General features: G+C 42.0%; 2 protein-coding genes across 5 annotated transcripts in view; one reads left to right on the forward strand and one right to left on the reverse strand.

Annotated features, from left to right (window-relative positions):
- Positions 1-1,900: 1,900 nt before the first annotated feature.
- dnajc6 (DnaJ (Hsp40) homolog, subfamily C, member 6) overlaps positions 1,901-18,864 on the reverse strand; it is a 52,791-nt gene continuing 35,827 nt past the window's right edge. For 3 of the 4 annotated variants that reach the window (XM_050055461.1, XM_050055463.1, XM_050055459.1), the window contains 10 exons: positions 17,490-17,569; positions 16,224-16,417; positions 13,399-13,770; positions 13,113-13,256; positions 12,493-12,594; positions 12,150-12,287; positions 11,729-12,061; positions 11,379-11,527; positions 10,737-10,913; positions 1,901-5,692 (listed from right to left, as the gene is read on the reverse strand). In XM_050055461.1, coding sequence (XP_049911418.1) covers positions 5,591-5,692; positions 10,737-10,913; positions 11,379-11,527; positions 11,729-12,061; positions 12,150-12,287; positions 12,493-12,594; positions 13,113-13,256; positions 13,399-13,770; positions 16,224-16,417; positions 17,490-17,569 — 1,791 coding nt within the window. In that variant the 3' untranslated portion in view covers positions 1,901-5,590. The remainder of the gene's footprint in view (positions 5,693-10,736; positions 10,914-11,378; positions 11,528-11,728; positions 12,062-12,149; positions 12,288-12,492; positions 12,595-13,112; positions 13,257-13,398; positions 13,771-16,223; positions 16,418-17,489; positions 17,570-18,864) is intronic. The other variant, XM_050055460.1, reaches the window with a different exon arrangement.
- LOC126397020 (endogenous retroviral envelope protein HEMO-like) lies at positions 6,475-8,483 on the forward strand. Its single transcript, XM_050055464.1, has 2 exons — positions 6,475-6,560; positions 6,699-8,483. Exon 2 carries the CDS (start codon positions 6,806-6,808, stop codon positions 8,051-8,053), a length of 1,248 nt encoding a protein of 415 aa, XP_049911421.1. The 5' UTR covers positions 6,475-6,560; positions 6,699-6,805; the 3' UTR covers positions 8,054-8,483.

Below are 18,864 nucleotides of genomic sequence, written 5' to 3' on the forward strand. Positions count from 1 at the left end.
CATTAAAGTAATGAGCACACCTCTCCGCCCTTCCACATGCCTACGTGGAAAGCCTAAGGCAGGGAGAGCACACCTATCTGCCCTTCCACATGCAAATGAGGAAAGCCTAAGGCAGAGAGTGCAAACCTCCCTGCCCTTCCATGTGCCTACATGGAAAGCCTAACTGTACGTTCAAACCAACAGCAACCAGAGCTTCCAAAACAGGGGAAGTCATCAATTTTCAATGTCAGCCTGGGGACTTGGGCGACTTGGGCGACTTGGGCGACTTGGGCGACTTGGGCGTCAGCTGCGCGTCTTGGGCGACCAAAGCGACTGGAGCGGTCTGGAGGGGAGTTAAAACTCGTTTAACTTTATGGTAATGAGCTCTGATGCGGTTCGGTGGCAACCAATCACAATGCTGACATGCTTCGATGAAGCAGGTCCCAGAGAACAAGCCATGTAACTTTGGTTCCTACAGCACACTTGCTCTGACAGTAGATATCGAGAAGTTTATTACTTGCGTTGGCGTCCACGCAGTTCTTTATGATTTGTGTCGCTGTTCGGTTACAGAGACCAAAATAAAAAGAATGAGGCTTGGGACCGCGTTGCAGAGGTAGTTGGTTGGTCAGGTGAGTTTTAAAGTGTGTAATGTTAGTAATGGAGGAGAGAATTGCAGGCTAATACTGTGACGTAGCATGCAAGTCTTCCTTGCTTGGTTTGAATGGGATGACATATGTTTTCTGTTTTCATTGACCAAACATAACTTTCTGTAGGCCAACTATGAGCTTTTTGACTGGACAACAGACGGTAGCAACTAGTCTGCTTTGCAGTTCCTATAAATTGACAAGCACGATCGAACGTTCAATGATTCACGTGATGAACGACTACAGCGACCAGAGCTGCCACAAATATTCTTGAGTCATGCTTTTTAGGCGTCCACGAGAGACTTTGCCTCTTTGGAAGCTTCTGGTTTGAACGTACAGTAAGGCAGGGAGAGCAGCAGCAACAGGACCCGGGAACAGAACAGAGCAGCATCAGTGACAAACAGAAATGACATTGGTAAGTCAGACACAACATGAAAAGGAGGAGCTGGGGTGGAGGCAGGGTGCAAAGTAGCAGAGGAAGTAGCAACAGTAGGCAGGCCAGAGCAGTTTAAATAGGGTGCCCTGAATGAGATTCACCAATTGGTGCATAGAAACAAATCATGCAATCTATCAGCTGACTCCCTTCCATCAATCAGCTGCTCCATCAGCTGATTGGGCTGTTTGAGATCAGCTGATGTAGCTGGGTTGTGAGCTGAGCTTGACATAGTGTTCTGCCTGAACTAACGCTATGCTCAATTTGTACATTTCATACGCAGCATGTCAACATTTCTAAAGTGAGTAGTTCAGATTACATGAACATGAGCTGAGTTCATCAGCAAGAGGAAGCGATGATGAATGTCATGACACCGAGGCACCTGCCAAGCAGCAGACAGCAACAGACCATTGTTGCAGACCAACATTTTTCATCTTTAACGAGACACCGGGACATTTCCAGCTGTGTTTGTGATGACCACACTGGGTATTTTAAGCCACAACAGAATTTTCCTAACCCTAACCAAGTATTCTTGTGCCTAAGCCTAACCACAAGTCAACCACAACCTTGTCACAAAATACATATAATACGTACAAATTTAAAATATATGTAGTTTGCAGGAACATAGGCTACAATGCCAAAAGCAAAATATGAACATAAATGTGTAAATGTGGTACTTTTACTGTACTGGTACATTTACTTAAGCAAATGAGTACTTGTTCCACCAGTGAGGACAGTGCCCACATTATTTAAGACAGTGTGTTGTACGCTGCTGCCCTCTAGTGGTCAAAAAGTAGAAACACCGACAGACACATGAAACCTGACGAGTGCTGCTTTTTCTGTTTACTATTTATTTCTGTGCACTGCACTTGATCATTATGTACATCCTGCAATGGTAAACAGACCTGAAAAGGAACACATGAACAGAATTTTTACACAGCTTAGTAATACTTGGAACAGCAGACAGGCAAACACATAACGTACAGTAGTCTGTATCCAAATCTGATCACTTCCATACATACCACAACTTCAAACAACACACATCCATTGACTACAATATAGAGGTTAGCTTTTTAACATAGCTGTAAGATTGCAGATAGAGAATCCAGTCAGCGAGGGAGCTTATGAGGGTTATTTCACATGTAGGTCCTCGGTGTAAATAGAGCACAGGAGCACACACTACACACTTCCTGTGTCTAAAAGGTCACCAAAGAAAGCAGTAGCCTCTTATTAACCAGAGTCCAGCGTTTTCAGTCGGAGACCCAGTGTCTTGTTCAGGGACCCATTACAGTCACCAGTCTCTGTATATGATCAACTCTGGGGCCCAAACCCAGATGAAGAAACAGCGCTTTATAGCAGTCATACTCTTTTTTTCATTATTCAGTCAACATCCTCAAGACGGATCAACAAACCGGGAATCCTGTGATAATGGAGTCTAACAAAGAGGAAGAAACATTATGATGGTTAACAAGGATTAAATACAACCAAATAAATGATCTAGTCCTTCATCTACATCTCCAAAACAGAGCATGAAAACTGTAATGCTGTTAAGATCAGTTCAAGAACGTTTAAAGGCAACAAAATAAAATAGCTCTAATAGGAGTTACAGTAGAGCTCTGCAGTTAGGAGGATATTATGGGTCAATCATATTTGGGTCTTGTTAAAACCTCACACCTTTAAAAATAACGAGAATTGCTTCAGTTTCCATTTAGTATAATTGCTGTTTTTGCATATGTTTGTCATTGGCCCATGGACTTCATCCCACGACCATGTGAAATACTTCTCACACAAGGAGACGATGTCCAGAGTCCCATCATTCAGAGAAACAATCACATCAGTCGAAATATTAGTGAAATTATACGTAGAGAACATTACATCTACAGTCATGTGTGTTGTACCTTGCTGTTGATATGTAAGTGTTAATTTGACTCATTCAGACATAAAGCTGCGTGATAATTATAAATCAAAGTGTCAGTGCCGTGACAGAAATGTCTCATACGTGTAAACAAATGACATAAAGTAATGACAAGACACCCCAGGTGAAAACAGATTTTTTTAATGCAGTGGCCAATTTTGAGATTTTGGGCTGTTTTGCATCTATAATGTGATCTCTCAGACTAGTGGGGGGAAAAAAATACAAATACACTTTTAGGTATTTATTTCAGTCCAGATTTCTATTCTGGAAATTTATGCAAAAAGCGAATGTACATCAGCGAAATTAAATTGTGTCATTTGCATATTTAAACATTAAACTTAAAAAAAACTTGCAAGACAAACATGAATTTTTTTATGTGTGTATGTATTCAACTTGGGAGTTTCATTTTTTCCCCTAGTGTCTTAATTTGGTCTATAATTATGTGGTATTTTACAATATTTATCTTTAAAGGCTGTTTCCTCAAAAGTTTTTGCTCAAATTCTGAGCCAGAAATCTCAACTTCAGTAACACCTACATACACCAGACTTCCCAGATTTATTCCTGTCTATATTCTTAATATTTTTATAAAGGGGTTTGTTCATATATTATTCATAGCCTGATTTATTTAACATTGTATTTCTTAAAAAACATGGCAAAAAATGTTTTTTTTTTATGGCTGTTGACAGTGTTTTCTGATTTATGGAGTGATAAAGGATACAACCCAAATTCCCTCTGTTTATGCAATGTTTACATTTTTGTTTTGGAAAGGCACGCAAATCAGAACACCTAAAAAAAAACTTGTAAAAAATAATGGTTTTACTGTAAGTTATCAACTGGCATGGTATCTGTTAGTTAATAAAATTTTACCGTATTCACCCGGGGTGTCTTCGCTTAAAAACATGTTGCAATCGCTGCAAATGTTCTGATAACAGTGTTGTACTGACAGCAGATATATGTAGGATCTGAGTGGAATTTAGGAATTTGAGGTATGAAAAAGTGAGATACAGTGAAGTTCATTAATATCTTCTAAAAACATGTTCCACTCCTGTAAAATCAACCCACCACTCTCTCTGCATTGTACGGAGTTTGTGGGGCAAACAGAAACGTCAGATGAGCAGCACTGCAGTGTTTGAGCACCTGACTGCCACTTCTGTAGTTTGGAAAAAATAATGTTACACACACACAGAAAAAGTGACATAGTCTTACAAATGATTCCCGTGTTTTGCTAGCATGTCAGCCTGTTAATGAGTTAAACATAATGGCCCAAAAATCCCAAACATGTCCTTCACATACATTAGCAGATGACACGTGCAGTTCTTTTAAACCATAAATAACGCAGCAGGTCTGACACACACACACACAAAACAAAAAAAATGCAGATAAACAAAAATGAGCGAATAAATAAATAACAACAATGGCTTTCCTTTCAAAGCTGCACCGAGTGAAGTTTGTGCTTTCGCAGAGCTCCCTTGCAAAAATACATGCTATTGTATGAGTGAATGTGCATGAGGCCTCGAGGTGCTTCATGTATGGAACTGTACATGTGCTAATCGTAAACTACAGTATACAATCCTCAGTTCCCCACAAGCTTGGAAACACACAAGGCTTGATTACATCAGACACACCAATGAGTGCAACACCTTTTTGTTAATCTGTCATATGAAAACTGAAGTCGGGGATTGAAACTGTAGCCGCCCTCTGACCTGTGTTTCTAGTGTGGAGCCCCATAATTTTCATTTTCAATTATCCTCAGCAGGCTAAATAAATAAGGCTAATGGAGAAGGGCGCCAACCAGTAATCACAGTCTTTTTCAAAAGCAGTAATAGCAGTTGCTTTCATCCTCTTTGCACTTACATAACATTTTCTAAATTAGATAGGTCATTAATTCGTCCCTCCAAACAGCCTGTTTTGATCAGAAAACAGGTTTGTCAGTGAAAAACATACAGTAACTTGATGCTGCTGCTCTTTCCCATACTTCTAAGGACATTCAACTGCATGAAAAACTGTGGATTTGATATGACCAAACTGATCCTGGATCCAATTCTCACACAAAGTACAACAGGATGTTTTGTGGGTAAAATGGCTTGATTGCTTGTTAAATGCTTACTTGTGCCTTACAGACTATCTGGCGCCCTGAATCCTTTATTTAGAGCAGTCTGTTAAAATGCTTGTTCAGTTCACTCCCTGATGTGTTTTTCTCTTATCTCGTGTCTCCGCCGTCTCTTTTGACCCGTCTCCTCTGAATCAAGCGTTTCTTTTGTTACTCTAGACGTCCCGGTGACTCTGCTTTGATTGGTGGGTTGGTATCAGGGCTAAGGACACTCAACAAGGAAGGACATTGTTGCACCACATACATACGGTACATTTGAGCTACGGGGAGTCTTTTGTTCAGTCGCACTGTTAGTCGCTGTTGTTCTTTTGCCGTCTTTGCAGATCAACTGGATGTTCTGTGTTTGTGTGTGGCGAGAAGAGAAGTACGGGTCGAAGCACAGGTATAAAGGCAGATGTCGTAGGGTGCAGCTGGAGTATGTTAACCGGAAGTGGTGACACATTTTTTAGGATTAGATGACAGAATCAGGAGGAGTGTCCTCTCCTCGCTCACTTCCTCTCACTATTCATTCAGTAGAGCGGTTTTTGTCCTTGGCTTTCAAATTCTGACCAGGCGTCATTGAGTTCCATGAAAATCATCTTGGCATATTGTTCATAGGGCTGTCCTGTTGCCTGTGAGAAGAGAAAAGAGAAAAGGCAGTTAAACCCACTGGAAAAACCCCTGAATGAGTGATGCAAGGCAGGCGTTTTAGATCTGGACTGTAGCCATGAAAAGTGCTCTTAAAATGCAAGAGCTGCAAAATATCAAGCCATGTGTGACTCGATGTGGATCTATTGCTGCAGTAAAAATAAAAAAACACACAACTTCTTGACATATACGTACACAATATTAATGCATTCACACCCAGGTGATGAACCATTGGGGAAAAAAAGTAGGAAATTAGAAATTAAAGAACTAAAAAACCCTAAATACTCAATTATTTTACTCAATTTAATTCAATTAGAAATTCAAAGTTTTGCACAATAACAGATATTCATCCTCAAAACGCTGTCCCTGACACATTCTGGTCTGTTCATCAACAAAAAAGACTATGTAGTTCAGATTTATTTTTATTCATTTATTTATCACTCTCGTATTGTGTCTCTATTTTAAGTCTTTTGTTGCTTTTGTTATAAAGCTTCTAAGTCCATTGCACGAACAAGTTTGCATGTTCTAAATTTCCCATTACCAATAACCAAAATACATGTTTTTGTGGGCTGACGCAACCGAATCATATCTGAGAAAAAGCAGCCTCTAAGTCTGCCCTGTTTTGATAATATAAATCCTGCCGTCTTGTAATGATTGATCAGTGTGTACTGATCTTGTGATTGACTCACCAGACCCTTGTGATTGGGTATATTTTGGGTTGCGCCTATGCTCTTGTTCTGATAAAAGAGAAGGGACGAATAGAGGACAACGATCTTATATTTTCTCCTTGCATGCATGCTAAACCCACTGAGTATTGAGACGGAAAAGACTGCGCTAAACCTGAAACCACAGGTAAGGACATTTTACCAGCTGCTGTTATGAGCAGCTGGTATTCAGCTGGCTGTTGTTTCCTTTTGTAAAAAAAAAACAGTGAGAAACCTAGGTTTGCTTTGCCTTAGGTCATTCTTTGTGCACTCTATGTATTCACAGGTCCAAACTGCCTTCCAGACCCCTGATGTTATCACTGAGGTTCAGCTAAAGCCTTGTGAATCTCAGCTGCAAAGAGACGGAGCCAGATTCTGTGACACACTGCAACAATGCCCCTGATCCTGAACCTTCTAACACTGATCTTGGTGCGGTCCACCGTGGGAGCTCTGCAGGTCGCGAAAGCACCGGACGTAAGAACAGATGATATCAATACTTTTCTGACTATTGCGTGGCAAGTAGCCGGCCACATAAGCCCAAATTCCAGCTGTTATGTGTGTGGCCTAATGCCCTACACAGCTGCAGATGGTTTACCTCTGATGGCCGTACCTATCTCTGACTGTGACACCTGCCAGCTGTTGCGTATTCCTTTGTCTCAGTCTTATACTCGAAACGATTGTTCCAGTCTCTCCAAAATGAGACCACTAAACTGTTCCAGAGGACATTCAAACTGCGACAAATGTTTAAAACCCCCCAAACCTGTTCCCATACTGCTCACGCCTCAGAAGTTCCCTTGGTGTCTCGAGAATGACGGCAACACACCTGTTGGAGAATCAGACTGCCTGCATACATTCAAATGGAACACTAAACAAACCAATACTGAATTTAAATCTCTAGATTCTGGACGTCATCAGTGTTTGGAAGCAGCAGGGCCGGCTCGCTTCATTGCTTTGGCTCACCGCACTGCGAGCTGCTCCATCTCCTCTCCTGTAGGAATGTACTGGGTATGTGGAAACCTTGCATACCCGCATCTTCCTGTGGATTACAAAGGACGCTGCGGCTTGGCATACGTCATCCCAGCTATGAGAGTAACTAACTACCTGCCCCGGAAGCCTCCTCCTAAACGGGTACGACGTGGCACTTCGGACATCTTTGGGACTCATAAGCAATCACCCTTCAAGAACATAGTTGGTCCCCTCCTTCCTTTCTATGGAGTTATGTCTGCGTTGGATCAAATCGCAGATCTGTCTCATGCAATAGAAGTCATAGCTAATGAAACCAGTAGAGCTCTCATACTTCTGTCGAGTGAACTCGCCTCTGTCAGACTTCTGGCTTTACAAAACAGAGCAGCTTTGGATTTTCTTTTAGCAGCCCAAGGAGGAACTTGTTCTGTTATTGGTTCTGAATGTTGTACCTTTGTGCCTGATTACAATGCTACCATTAATGATATCGTTAACCACCTTCTTGGTACGGCTAACTCTATTCACCAGGATAGTAGCTCTTTATTTGATTGGTTTAAACCTAATTTTGGTTCACTGGGTTATCGCATTGTTGAGGGGTTAATTGTTTTGGCCGTTTTCATTGTAATATTGTCTTTCTTTATATCATGTATGAAAAAAATAATCTTCAGTTTAAAATAAAACAACTCTTGATTCTTTGGCACAAGCATGTCTCTTAAATTACATTAAACCGGAACAATGTGCTTTAAAACACACTTTCAGTAGCAGTAGCCCAGTTCATGTGGACTTGGCTTGGGAACCAGTGGGTCGCCAATTCAAGTCCCTACACAGACCAAGTAAGGAGTGTGGACTGGCAGCTGAAGAGGTGTCAGTTCTCCTTCTTGGCACTCAAAGTGCCCTTGAGCAGAGGTCCAAACCCCCTCCAGAGTGCCTTACTTTTGCTGACCCTGCGCTAGCCTTCTCAAATGTCCATGTGTGGTGTGTGTAAAAGGAGGAATATGCAAAAAGATACATTTTAAAAGCCTTGTGTGAATTTACCTTGTGTAAAATATGTGTTGATTGAAGGATAAAGATATTTAACTTCATGCTTCATGACTTTGCCCCAGCCAACATTTGTATCTGAGGCCTATGTGGGTAGTAAATGGGTTGACAAACGGGCCTCATATGAGACTGTCCATGGCTTCCATGGGCCCCACATGGTTATGCTTGGGCTACCTAGGTGCCAAGTGGGTATGGGCCCAAAATGGGCATCTTACCTGGGGCCCACTTGAGTAAACCCACCCATGTGGGCAATTCGAATGGGGCCAACATGTAACCCATGAGCAGTCCCATATAGCGCCCATTTTCAGCCTGTATACTACCCACATGGGCCCCACATACAAATGTTGGCTGGGTTATATAAACCTGATTTGGAACAGATGACATGTTTTCGAGGTCTGCTACATTACCTATGTTTGGGGTCTCAGCTATAAAACACAAATATAGTGGATTTTCATCTGTTGACAGAACTTTTTGCAGCAGACTACCCCTCTGGTATTGAAGTCCTGGAACAGTTTGTTCATATGAGACGTCTACACCCTCTCTGGGCCTAATTATAATGATTATATAATGACTTTATTTGTACAGCACTTATCGGAACAAGGGTACAAAGTGTTTCACAAAGTGCATGAAAAATAAAAAAAATAATTAAATAAAACAATGTTAAGAGCTAAGAAAAATAGTGTGCAGAGGCAAAACAGAACAAAAAGAAATAAAACAAAAAAAGTTACAAATCAGGCATTACAAGGACAAACTTTCCTATAAAAATACATTTTACGCAATGATTTAAAAATGGGTAATGTGCTAGAAAGCCTCATCTCCTCAGGCAGAGAATTCCAGAGCCTCAGGGCCCTGATAACAAAGCCACCTTTGATTACAAGCCTTGATCTGGGGACAACTAGTGAGGCAAGGCTTGAAGATCTCAGGTCACAACTTGGGGCTTAGGGAGTTTGAAGCTCAGCAGAGCATGTGAGCGGAGCGGGGACCGGGGACCGGGGACCGGGAGGATTTTGTGTTGAGCGAGGAGCGGCTATTTTTTTAAAAGCTGGAGCGGAGCCTTATCTCTCGCTCCAATTTCGCTCCGGTCGCTCATGCCCCACCCAGAATGCATCTTTGCACCTGCGCACACCCACACTATTTTCTTGCAAAACTATGGAGTTTACTGTGTACTTCAGAAAAGAAACTGAGAAGAGAAGCAGCGGTACCTTGGAGAACGGTCCCTACCTACGGGGAGAGGCAAGAGGGCTTCCCCGGAGAATCTACCAAGCTCATGTTTTATTGGTGCCATAGCATTGTTCCGACCTCNCATCATGATGATTTCAGAACAACGGGACTTCGGAACAATGAGTTTAATATGGTCGGAACAATGGGATGTCGGACCAATGGGCTGTTGGAAAAATGGGCAGACCCCGTTTTATTTGTGAATAGAAGATTACAGGTTAGGGTAGTACACGCAGTTTTTTTGAGCGGAGTGGTGAGCGAGTGGAGCGGGATAAAATTTATGATGGAGCGGACAAGCGGCACAAAGTGACAGGTCTGCAAGCGAGGAGCGGAAATTTTCACCCGCTCCGCTCCACTCACATGCTCTGAAGCTCAGCTATATAATTGGGGGAAAAAAAACATATTGAGTTTTAAAAGGTATTAAAAAAATCTTCAATCTTCAAACCAGTCCTGAAGTTAACTGGCAACCAATGAAGGGAGGCAAGAACTGGCATGATATGTGACCTATGACTTGTCCCAGTTAAAATCCAAGCAGCTGCATTCTGTGCTAGCTGAAGCCGAGCCACTGAAGATTTACTAATGCATGTAAACAGGACATTAAAGTAGTCAAAGTGCAAAAAGACAGGCATGTATAAGTGTTTCTAAGTAAGGAAAAAACGCAGTGATTGACCCCAAACACAAGTAATGTCACCATGTACAATAACAAATGCTCCACTTCTTTGTAAGTTACTTTTTGGCTAACAAACGGGCTGCATAGTAAATATATGACGTCCAAAACATTGACTATTTCCTTATTTGTGAGTAACACTTTTTTATGGCCACTTCTGTATCCCGTGCCTACAAAGCCCAGTGAGTTTTAACAATAAAAAATATATTTGGTGGGGAAAACTGGATTTAAATTGCAGTTATTCTTACTGTTTTTACACACAGAGCATTGGTGTCAAAGAATGAGGAAATAAATTTAACAGAGCGTGATATTAATTAACCAAGGAGAACTAGTTTGTTGTAGGGAGAGAGAAGCCTTGTTTTATCTCCCTTCATGCACACAGGCAAACATTCTCACTTCATTGTTATCATAAAGTCCACCAGTTGTTATCTGTCTCACCTTATCTGGGTGGACGACCAGAACAGCTTTGCGGTAGACCTTCTTGACCTGTTCTGGAGTAACCAGGTCAGCCATGCCCACAGGCTTCCAGCGCGTCTCTCCCTCCCACAGCACAGTATGCATGGTGGACAGCAGAGCACGGATGTTACGCTCCTTCCCCTCGATCCAGTCCAGAATCTGGGTCAAAAAACAGGAGAGGGAGAAGAGGTGGGGGGGGGGGACCATTAGCCAGTGATTCTGAACAATTATTAGCAGCAATGCTCTCAGTGATTTCTGGCTCTGGTGAAATCTTTTTAAACCGAGTAATTAGAAGTACCAAAGTTTGGTCATGGGAGACCTACAGTGGTCGCTTCATTCGTTCTGGAAAAAAACAGAAAGGCTTTAGATGTCAAAGGGTTTGGAGTACACTATGCTACTTTTAGGAATCACTGAAGTGCTTCTATTGTGCTACACTGGGTAAACAAATGACAAAATCCCAGTGAGCTGATGTCAAAGTGTAACTCTACCCAGATGTGGGGATGCAAGAGTCATGGGACTTCATGGCGTTTCTCACAGAAACTTCAACAGCAAATGAAAAACCACAAACCACTCCTTCACTTCATCAGATGTTACTCAATATCACATCAGAACAAAATCCCCTGCCTTTATTTTCTCAGGGTCCATCTCTTTGGCCATTTCCTCCTTCCTCATCTCTGCTATAGTCCTGGGCCCCTTCCTCTCTTTGGTCCCTGCAAAGCCCTGACCAGACAGCAGGTCATCAAAGTTGGCGTGCGTGGCTTTGGGCTTAGAACCTGGTGGAGAGGGATGCAAACACAAAGAGAGAAAACAGTCTTTTAAAATATATTTTAAGCAGGTGTTAAGTATTAAAACTACCCCTCTGCTATCTATTATGTTATTATGCCATGCCTACAAGAATTGAACAAATTCACAACCTGACCGCAACATTTGCATCATTAACAGACATCAAATCTAATCCAACATCTCCCACTCACCCATGCTAGCCTGTGCTTTGCCCCCTGCGCTGGGCGAGCCCCCTCCCATCGCAGAGAAGCTGACATTGTAGTTGGGTCGGTTCTGGGGCGATGTGTGAGGCATGGCGGTGTGGCTGGGGCTGGGCTTTGGCTGCGGGGCAGGGCCCTGTCCTTGGGGTTGCCATCCTCCACCGCCTCCAGCACCTGGCTGCCACGAGGGGAAGCCTGCTCCTGTGTGGGGCTGCCACCCTTCTCCGTGCTGTGGAGATGGAGGAGGTCGCGATGGGGAGCCCATGGGGGGGAGGGTGGGGCCAGTTCCAGTAGGAGTGGTGGGTTTGCTGGAGAAGCCAGAACCTGTTGATGGAGAGGACAAAGATGATGAGATAAAGTGAAAATAGCAAAGAATCAGATCGTGTGCTTCAGATAATTTGTGGTGACTGACCTCCAAGGCTTCCCCCGAGGTTGCCTATATCAGCAAACGGGTCCAGGGTGTTTGGCTTGGTTTGGTGGGTGGGGGTGCTGTGGACCGAGCCTGTGGGGCTAGTAGTAGCTGACCGACTACCCATACCAAGGCCTCCTCCTGGATTAATCAACAAACAATGCATTTATTTCTACGCCCTATATTTTACAGTTCTTTTGGTCTTCAGCATTCAAATCTACAGGCTTCCACTATTGTGAATACACACAAAAGTGTTAAGCCCCCTTTCTGATGAACAAATTAAATGAAAATTCAGTGCTGTTCATGTCTATGTAAGCATGTGTAAGTTTGTGTTACTAATCTCTACCTGTACTTGTAGTAGCGGGTCTGTTCCAGTCCCATCCCCCCTTTGCGTTTTGCTGCTGAATGTTGACGGTTGGGGTGGTGGGCGGCACAGGGGAACTCCGGCCTATTCAAGCACATGAAGGTTTGTCACAGACTGAGCACACAGTGAATGGGAACTGAGCAGTATGAACCCACACAGCCAGAATCTAATGAGAAGAGTTAGATGTCTAAATAAATCTAGTTGTTAGTTCTTGTTAGTTCTCTCTACGCAATACTGATCAGACAGGCTGCAAATACTCATCATACATCATGCAAACCCATTTGTTTCCAAACACACAGCAGACAGCAACGGATATAAAGCAAACACTTGCAAAGCCAGTGTATGAGTAAGCAATGAGTAGAGCAAATAAAAGGAAAAGGATATTCAAATATAGTGCAGTCTAATGAATCTTGAGGGAAAAAGAAGTCTTAAAAGCCTAGACTAGAGTTGATGTGCAGAGACAATCACGATGCATGTTTAGTGTGAGGGTTTAGCAGCAGACTTGCAGGTACGGTTCAAGGTGCCTTACCCAGATGTGGACTCTTTTACTACACTCAAGATGCTGTGAACGTGTGCAGCGGAGCAGCAGAGGCATGCCTTACCCAAGCTTGTAGGCTGCAGGGTGGGTGATGGAGAGCGAGCAGCATGCAGGAAAGGGTCTGGCTGCCCCACGTTACCTGGTCCAAGGAATGAGCCCATCACGTCCTGAGGCTTGGGCATGGGACCGGTCCCAAAGGGATCAAACACTGAGGGAAACAAACACACCCACCGCTGTTATTGTTCTACTCTAGGAAACTCTAGAAAATACTCTAGGAACAAAACTTTTACAAAGTTATTTCATTTTATTTTCTTCACTTTTGCATTACAGATTCAAACCTGGGCTCTCACCTGTTGGCGCAGGAGAGGGACATGGCGAGGCAGTGTTTGGGACTACTTTATGTGGTGTGGACTGGGCAGATGACGCCCCACTTGTTGGCTGAGGTGGGCCCCCGAACAAGTCCCCTAGGAGGTCAGTGGTTGTGGCAGCAGCAGACGGGGGCTGAGGTGAGGGACGGCTGATCGCCTCCCCATCGAGGCCAAGAAGATCCACTTCCTCAGCGGGCGCAGGGGCGTCGGGCATCGGAGCAGGGGGGTTGGGCTTCTGGGGGGCCGCGCTGGCGTTGCTTCGCTGGCTGGAGAGAGAGAGCATCTCATCATCTGAGGGCTCGCTCTCCTCGCCGTGGCCCCGACCGTCTGGACCTCCATGGGGCCGGCTTGGCTCTGCGACAGGATGACATAAAGATAAAAGGAAAGAGGTAGAGAAAGAAAGAGACACAGGAAACATGCAGTGAATTAGAAAATGAGACAGAGGCATGCAAAGTTGTAAAGAGGAAATTAATTGGGGCAAAGCAGACAGAGATGCAGAGAACAATGGAGGGAACAATGGACAGCTACATAGGTCATCTCTGCTACAAGCACCAGCTTTTCTCCTGATTCTCTGCTCGGTGTGATAAAACACACTAAGCTGCACACTTAGCAGATTTCCACTGGTAGCTGCTTTTAGCTACACTAATTGGGGGAGATCATTCTAAAACAACACAATAAATCTTAATTTACAGTCCAATAAATACACAGTATGCTTTTAAAGAAAGGATGGGATGTACAGCATTGCTATAAACCTCAGCTAGTATTAATACAGAGCAATATTTCACTTTGGTAGAACATGTTTAATTTGCACCACTTACAGCTCCACTGTTTTTGCTATTATCACTGGGATTGGGTGTTTTTACCCAGTTCTCCATATTTCTGTGGAAACAGGGAACATACACACTGGTGTGCTGCTGTAGGGTATTAGGGGATATGTGTAATTCATTAATTCAGGTCCCCAGATGATTGGTATTTATGCCAGAGACAGATTAAAATCATCTACCAAAATGATATATCACTGCATAACAAGGATGGGTTCATTTCAATTCAATCAATACAGATCTGAAAATGGAAACAGCAAAGTGGTTTTCCAATAACAGAAGATGTATTTATCAATAGGATCAATGCTCTCTGTACATTATGAGGAGAGTATGATTGAATTGAACCAAGCCCTGGTTAACTAATGTCACTGTACTGCACAGTTTATCTAACAGGTCTGCGGTCTCCTCTACTGTCTTACCCTCCAGATCCAATCCCTCCATCTCATCTTGCAGGAACAAAAATGACAGTTCATTAGTGTGTTTGTGTGTCTGCAATGTATGGGAACAGTGTTTTGCATATACTGTATATTTCTACCTAATCATCAGTGATCTACTGCAGTTGGTTGTGCATAAAAAATTGCAGTGTTGGGAAGGTTACTTTTGAAATGTAATAGGTTAAACATTAGTATAGTTACCATATTAAAAATTTAGCAAGTATTTCACTATTTAAATTACTTCATCAGAGATATGTAACTTATTACATTTGACTACTTTTTGATTGCTTTTGTATAAACTGGGCGTTACAGCTGAAAAATGTCTCGTAATACACAAAGCCAAAAGAAGGCATTCATGCACGGCAAAAAGATGCAAAGCAAAAGAATGAATGTTTTATTCTACATTTTAGTAACTGTACTTTAATATATTTTTTTCTCAGTAACTGTAACTAATCACACGTATTTGTAATTACATGCAACTAGTTAAATATCACCACTTACTCTCCAGCACTAGAAATGTGTGTATGAGAGTGTACATGCATGATGAATTTGGTAGTGTGTGTATGTATTTGTATTTGTTCTTTGAGACTGATGACTGTCTTACAAGTCTTTTTTCTTAAGCATAAGCTTAGATTAGGGTTATGAGTTCAGGGTTACTTGAGGTTTATGATTAGTTCCAAGTAAAGCTAAATAGTTAGCTGTTAAAGCTGTTGAATTTACATCACATTCAGGTTGGGAGGCGCTAACAAGTTAAGACAGAAAAAAATGTCCCAATACTGTGTATAACATTATGTATGGTTTACTGTTCACTGAAATATACAAACATTTTTATTTCAAAATTACACACTGAAGATGTTTTAGAATTAAATCACTGCCAATCAAGCCGAGGTATTTTGCTAGCAACTGGCTAGTTTGTAGCTAGCTGGTCCTGCTAGCTTTTGTTTCTAACTTAGCTACTGCTGCCGATGTAGTAAGTGTTAACTTTTGACATTTTTTGTCACTTACAGGTCCAGTGTGTAAGATTTAGGGTGAAAATGGAATATGACATAACAAGTATTCTTTAGTTTCTTTTGTGTATAATCACCTGAAAAGAATCCTTGTGTGTTTGTTACCTTACAACGAGCTGAACAATGAACAGGAGACACATACACACACTAACGAGGAGAAGTTTCAGCTGGTTACAATCCTTACCACTAGATGCCACTACAGCCCCCTCACTCTTACACACTGTACCTTTAGAGACTTCACAGTTACCTTCTGTTTTATCTTTGTGTAAATGACATGCATTTAGTAGCCAGTATGGTAGACCTAATGTAATTTATCCATGGACAGAAAAGCCAGGGATCATTTTTAGGCTTCTCAGAAAGTCTAATAAAAGAGAAAATCACACAAAAGCTAATGAGTCACAAATTATAGCACAGAGCCTCCCACCTCAAGTGTGAGTGAGTGTGTGTACAGTATGTTATGGTTTAAAAATATGCGTGCAGTCTACATTTGCAGAGGCAATCTGTGTGTGTCATGTTTGTCCCCGGTGTACCCGTCCCCACAGTACCAGCAATAGCCAGCGCGTCCTGATGCTCCTGGTGGCAGGAGAAGAGAACATTGGGACTGAGGTCTTTACAGGGGAACTGCTCCCACGGTGGCGTCAGGTCTTTTTGCTTGTCCACCCCCTCCACCTCAATGTCCAGTATCACATGGAAGAGCTGGGGATACTTCTCAGGAGAGTCACAAGCATCCAGCTCTGGTCTGAGAGGAGAAATAGCATGAATGGGAAAGAAAATGTATGTTGAGTTATAGTGTGAGTGGGAAAACAGACTGCAATCAGCAGGGTTTGTTTTTCTGCTGTAAGGCAAAGCAAGTTTATTTATATAGCATATTTCAGCAACAAAGCAATTCAAAGTGTTTTACATAAAGCATCAAAAGCATCGAGACAAAGTGCAAAAGAAATATATTATAAAAGAACATTTAATACAAATAGAAATGCCATTAAAGAGCTAGAAAACAGAAAATAAAAACAAGCTAAAATATGCCAAGACACATATAAAATACAAGAGTAAAAGTTACAGTGCAGTGTAAGAAATGAATAAACATTGATTAAATAAAAAATAGCGACTAAAAGAAATGTTGCACATAAAAACTAACCGCTGCTTCCTCATGTTTAGTCTTGACTCTGAGGACACAAAGCAGACCTGTCTCAGAAGACTTGAGAGGTCTGGATGGTTCATAGTGTAGCAGAAGGTTAGTTCAGTCAGGAACACTTTAGTCAAAGAAAACTTTATTTCCATTTGCAGTGTTATATTTGGCAGTATGGCTCTGTTCTGGGGCCTCTCTGCCTTTCCTAGACCTAACCTCCCTGCCCTTCCATGTGCCTATATGGAAGAGCAGCAGCAAAGACCCCTGGGAACAGAGCCAGGATCAATGACAAACAGAAACGACACTGATAAGTCAGACACAGCATGAAAAGGAGGAGCTGGGGTGGAAGCGGGTGGCAAAGCGGCTTGCAGAGGAAGCAGCAACAGTAGGCAGGCCAGAGCAGTTTAAATAGGGCGCCCTGAATGAGATTCGCCAGTTGGTTGCATAGAAAGGAATCATGTGATCTATCAGCTGACTCCCTTCCATCAATCAGCTGCTCCATTAGTTGATTTGGCTGTTTGAGATCAGCTGATGTAGCTGGGATGTGAGCTGAGCTTGACATCGTGTCCTGTCTGAACTAACACTATGCTCAATAAATGTATTTTGGCGCTAAACCATTCAGTGCTTCATTAACCAAGGGTAGTATTCAATAATATAAGTGATTAAATAAAAGAAATGTCCTTACTTGTTAAACTTTAACATGGTGGTACCAGGAGCAATGAAGCCAGTATGGAACTGGATCTGAAAGATCTGAGTGTTGGACACCTGACAACAGTAAAAAACATAAAGGTTTTCATGTGATATTTCAGTGTGTCATAACAAATTGCATCAACAGTCACGTGTATTGTACTCGCTAAGTGGCTATAACTATCTTAACTGTAAGCACAATGTTCTGTTGGACTATAAGATGTTCATTAACAGAGAAAGTGCCTGCTGCTTTGGTATCCCTCAGAACTCTATTTTCATGGATTTGCAATCATTCCTATGTCAACATTTGCTTTGAGATATGGGGAGCCTGCTCAATAGGTAGTAGTCAGTGAGTCAGCACTTTAACCCATTTACCTGAATGGATTTATAAATGAAAAAGAAGGTGAACTGCTGAGTTCTGCTGTAAAGGCCAGTTTGATTTTTGTAGCTTCTTACTAGGAAGCCTTGATCTTCTGTAAACGTTGTGGGTGCAGGCACATGAACTTCTCCAATGCAGTTTATTTTTCTTTTCTAACGGTGAAATACGGTGATACCAGAACAACTGAGGACAAGTACAGGGACATATAAACAACCAAAAGAGTTGGAGACATACTTAAAAATAAAGACCAAGTATCCACGTTTACAATGAAATTAAAACCTATAAAGAAAATGTGTCAGGGCGTATACCTTTAAACAAACATATCAGCAAATATGCTGTTGGAAGTAAAATTATTTGATAACCAGAAGACACCATGGCCAAAACTAGACCCCGGTTGTTTAGTGTTAACTATGTATAAAAAGTCTAGTGTTTCTACCAGTGCTGCTGTTTGAGCAAAGCCACATATTTCCATAAACTGCACGTCAAGAAATTAAAAACCTGTCTCCAACATGTCCCTTCTTGCTACTTTTTTCCCGCCTGTGGATTTGTGTTAGGACTCAAGATATTCAAATAAGTTGCAGCCACATCCTGAAACTGATGACTGAGTTTAATGTGATCTTGTGCCAACATGATTTTTCCAGCTTTATCACTGTCCAACATCTTTTTCTCATCAAGCTTGATTGAAATGTTGACTTTATCAGTACACAGACATGGTTTGTAGCTTAGTCCCTCAATGGTAAAAATATTTGGTAACACTTTACTTGAAGATATCTACATAAGGGTGACATGACACTGTCATAACTATGACATGACACTGTCATGAACCTGTCAAACATTATGTACATGTCATAAACATTTATGACTGCTGTCATTAAGTGTCATTTGGTTTTTGTAATGACAAGTTGACATTGTTTGGGTTGTCTTGATTATGACAACTTGACACTAATCAAAGTGACATTAACAGAAGTTGTCTTTGTCATGACAACACTAATCA

This window comes from Epinephelus moara, chromosome 10 (assembly GCF_006386435.1).
Source record: "Epinephelus moara isolate mb chromosome 10, YSFRI_EMoa_1.0, whole genome shotgun sequence".
NCBI classification, from domain to species: domain Eukaryota; kingdom Metazoa; phylum Chordata; class Actinopteri; order Perciformes; family Serranidae; genus Epinephelus; species Epinephelus moara.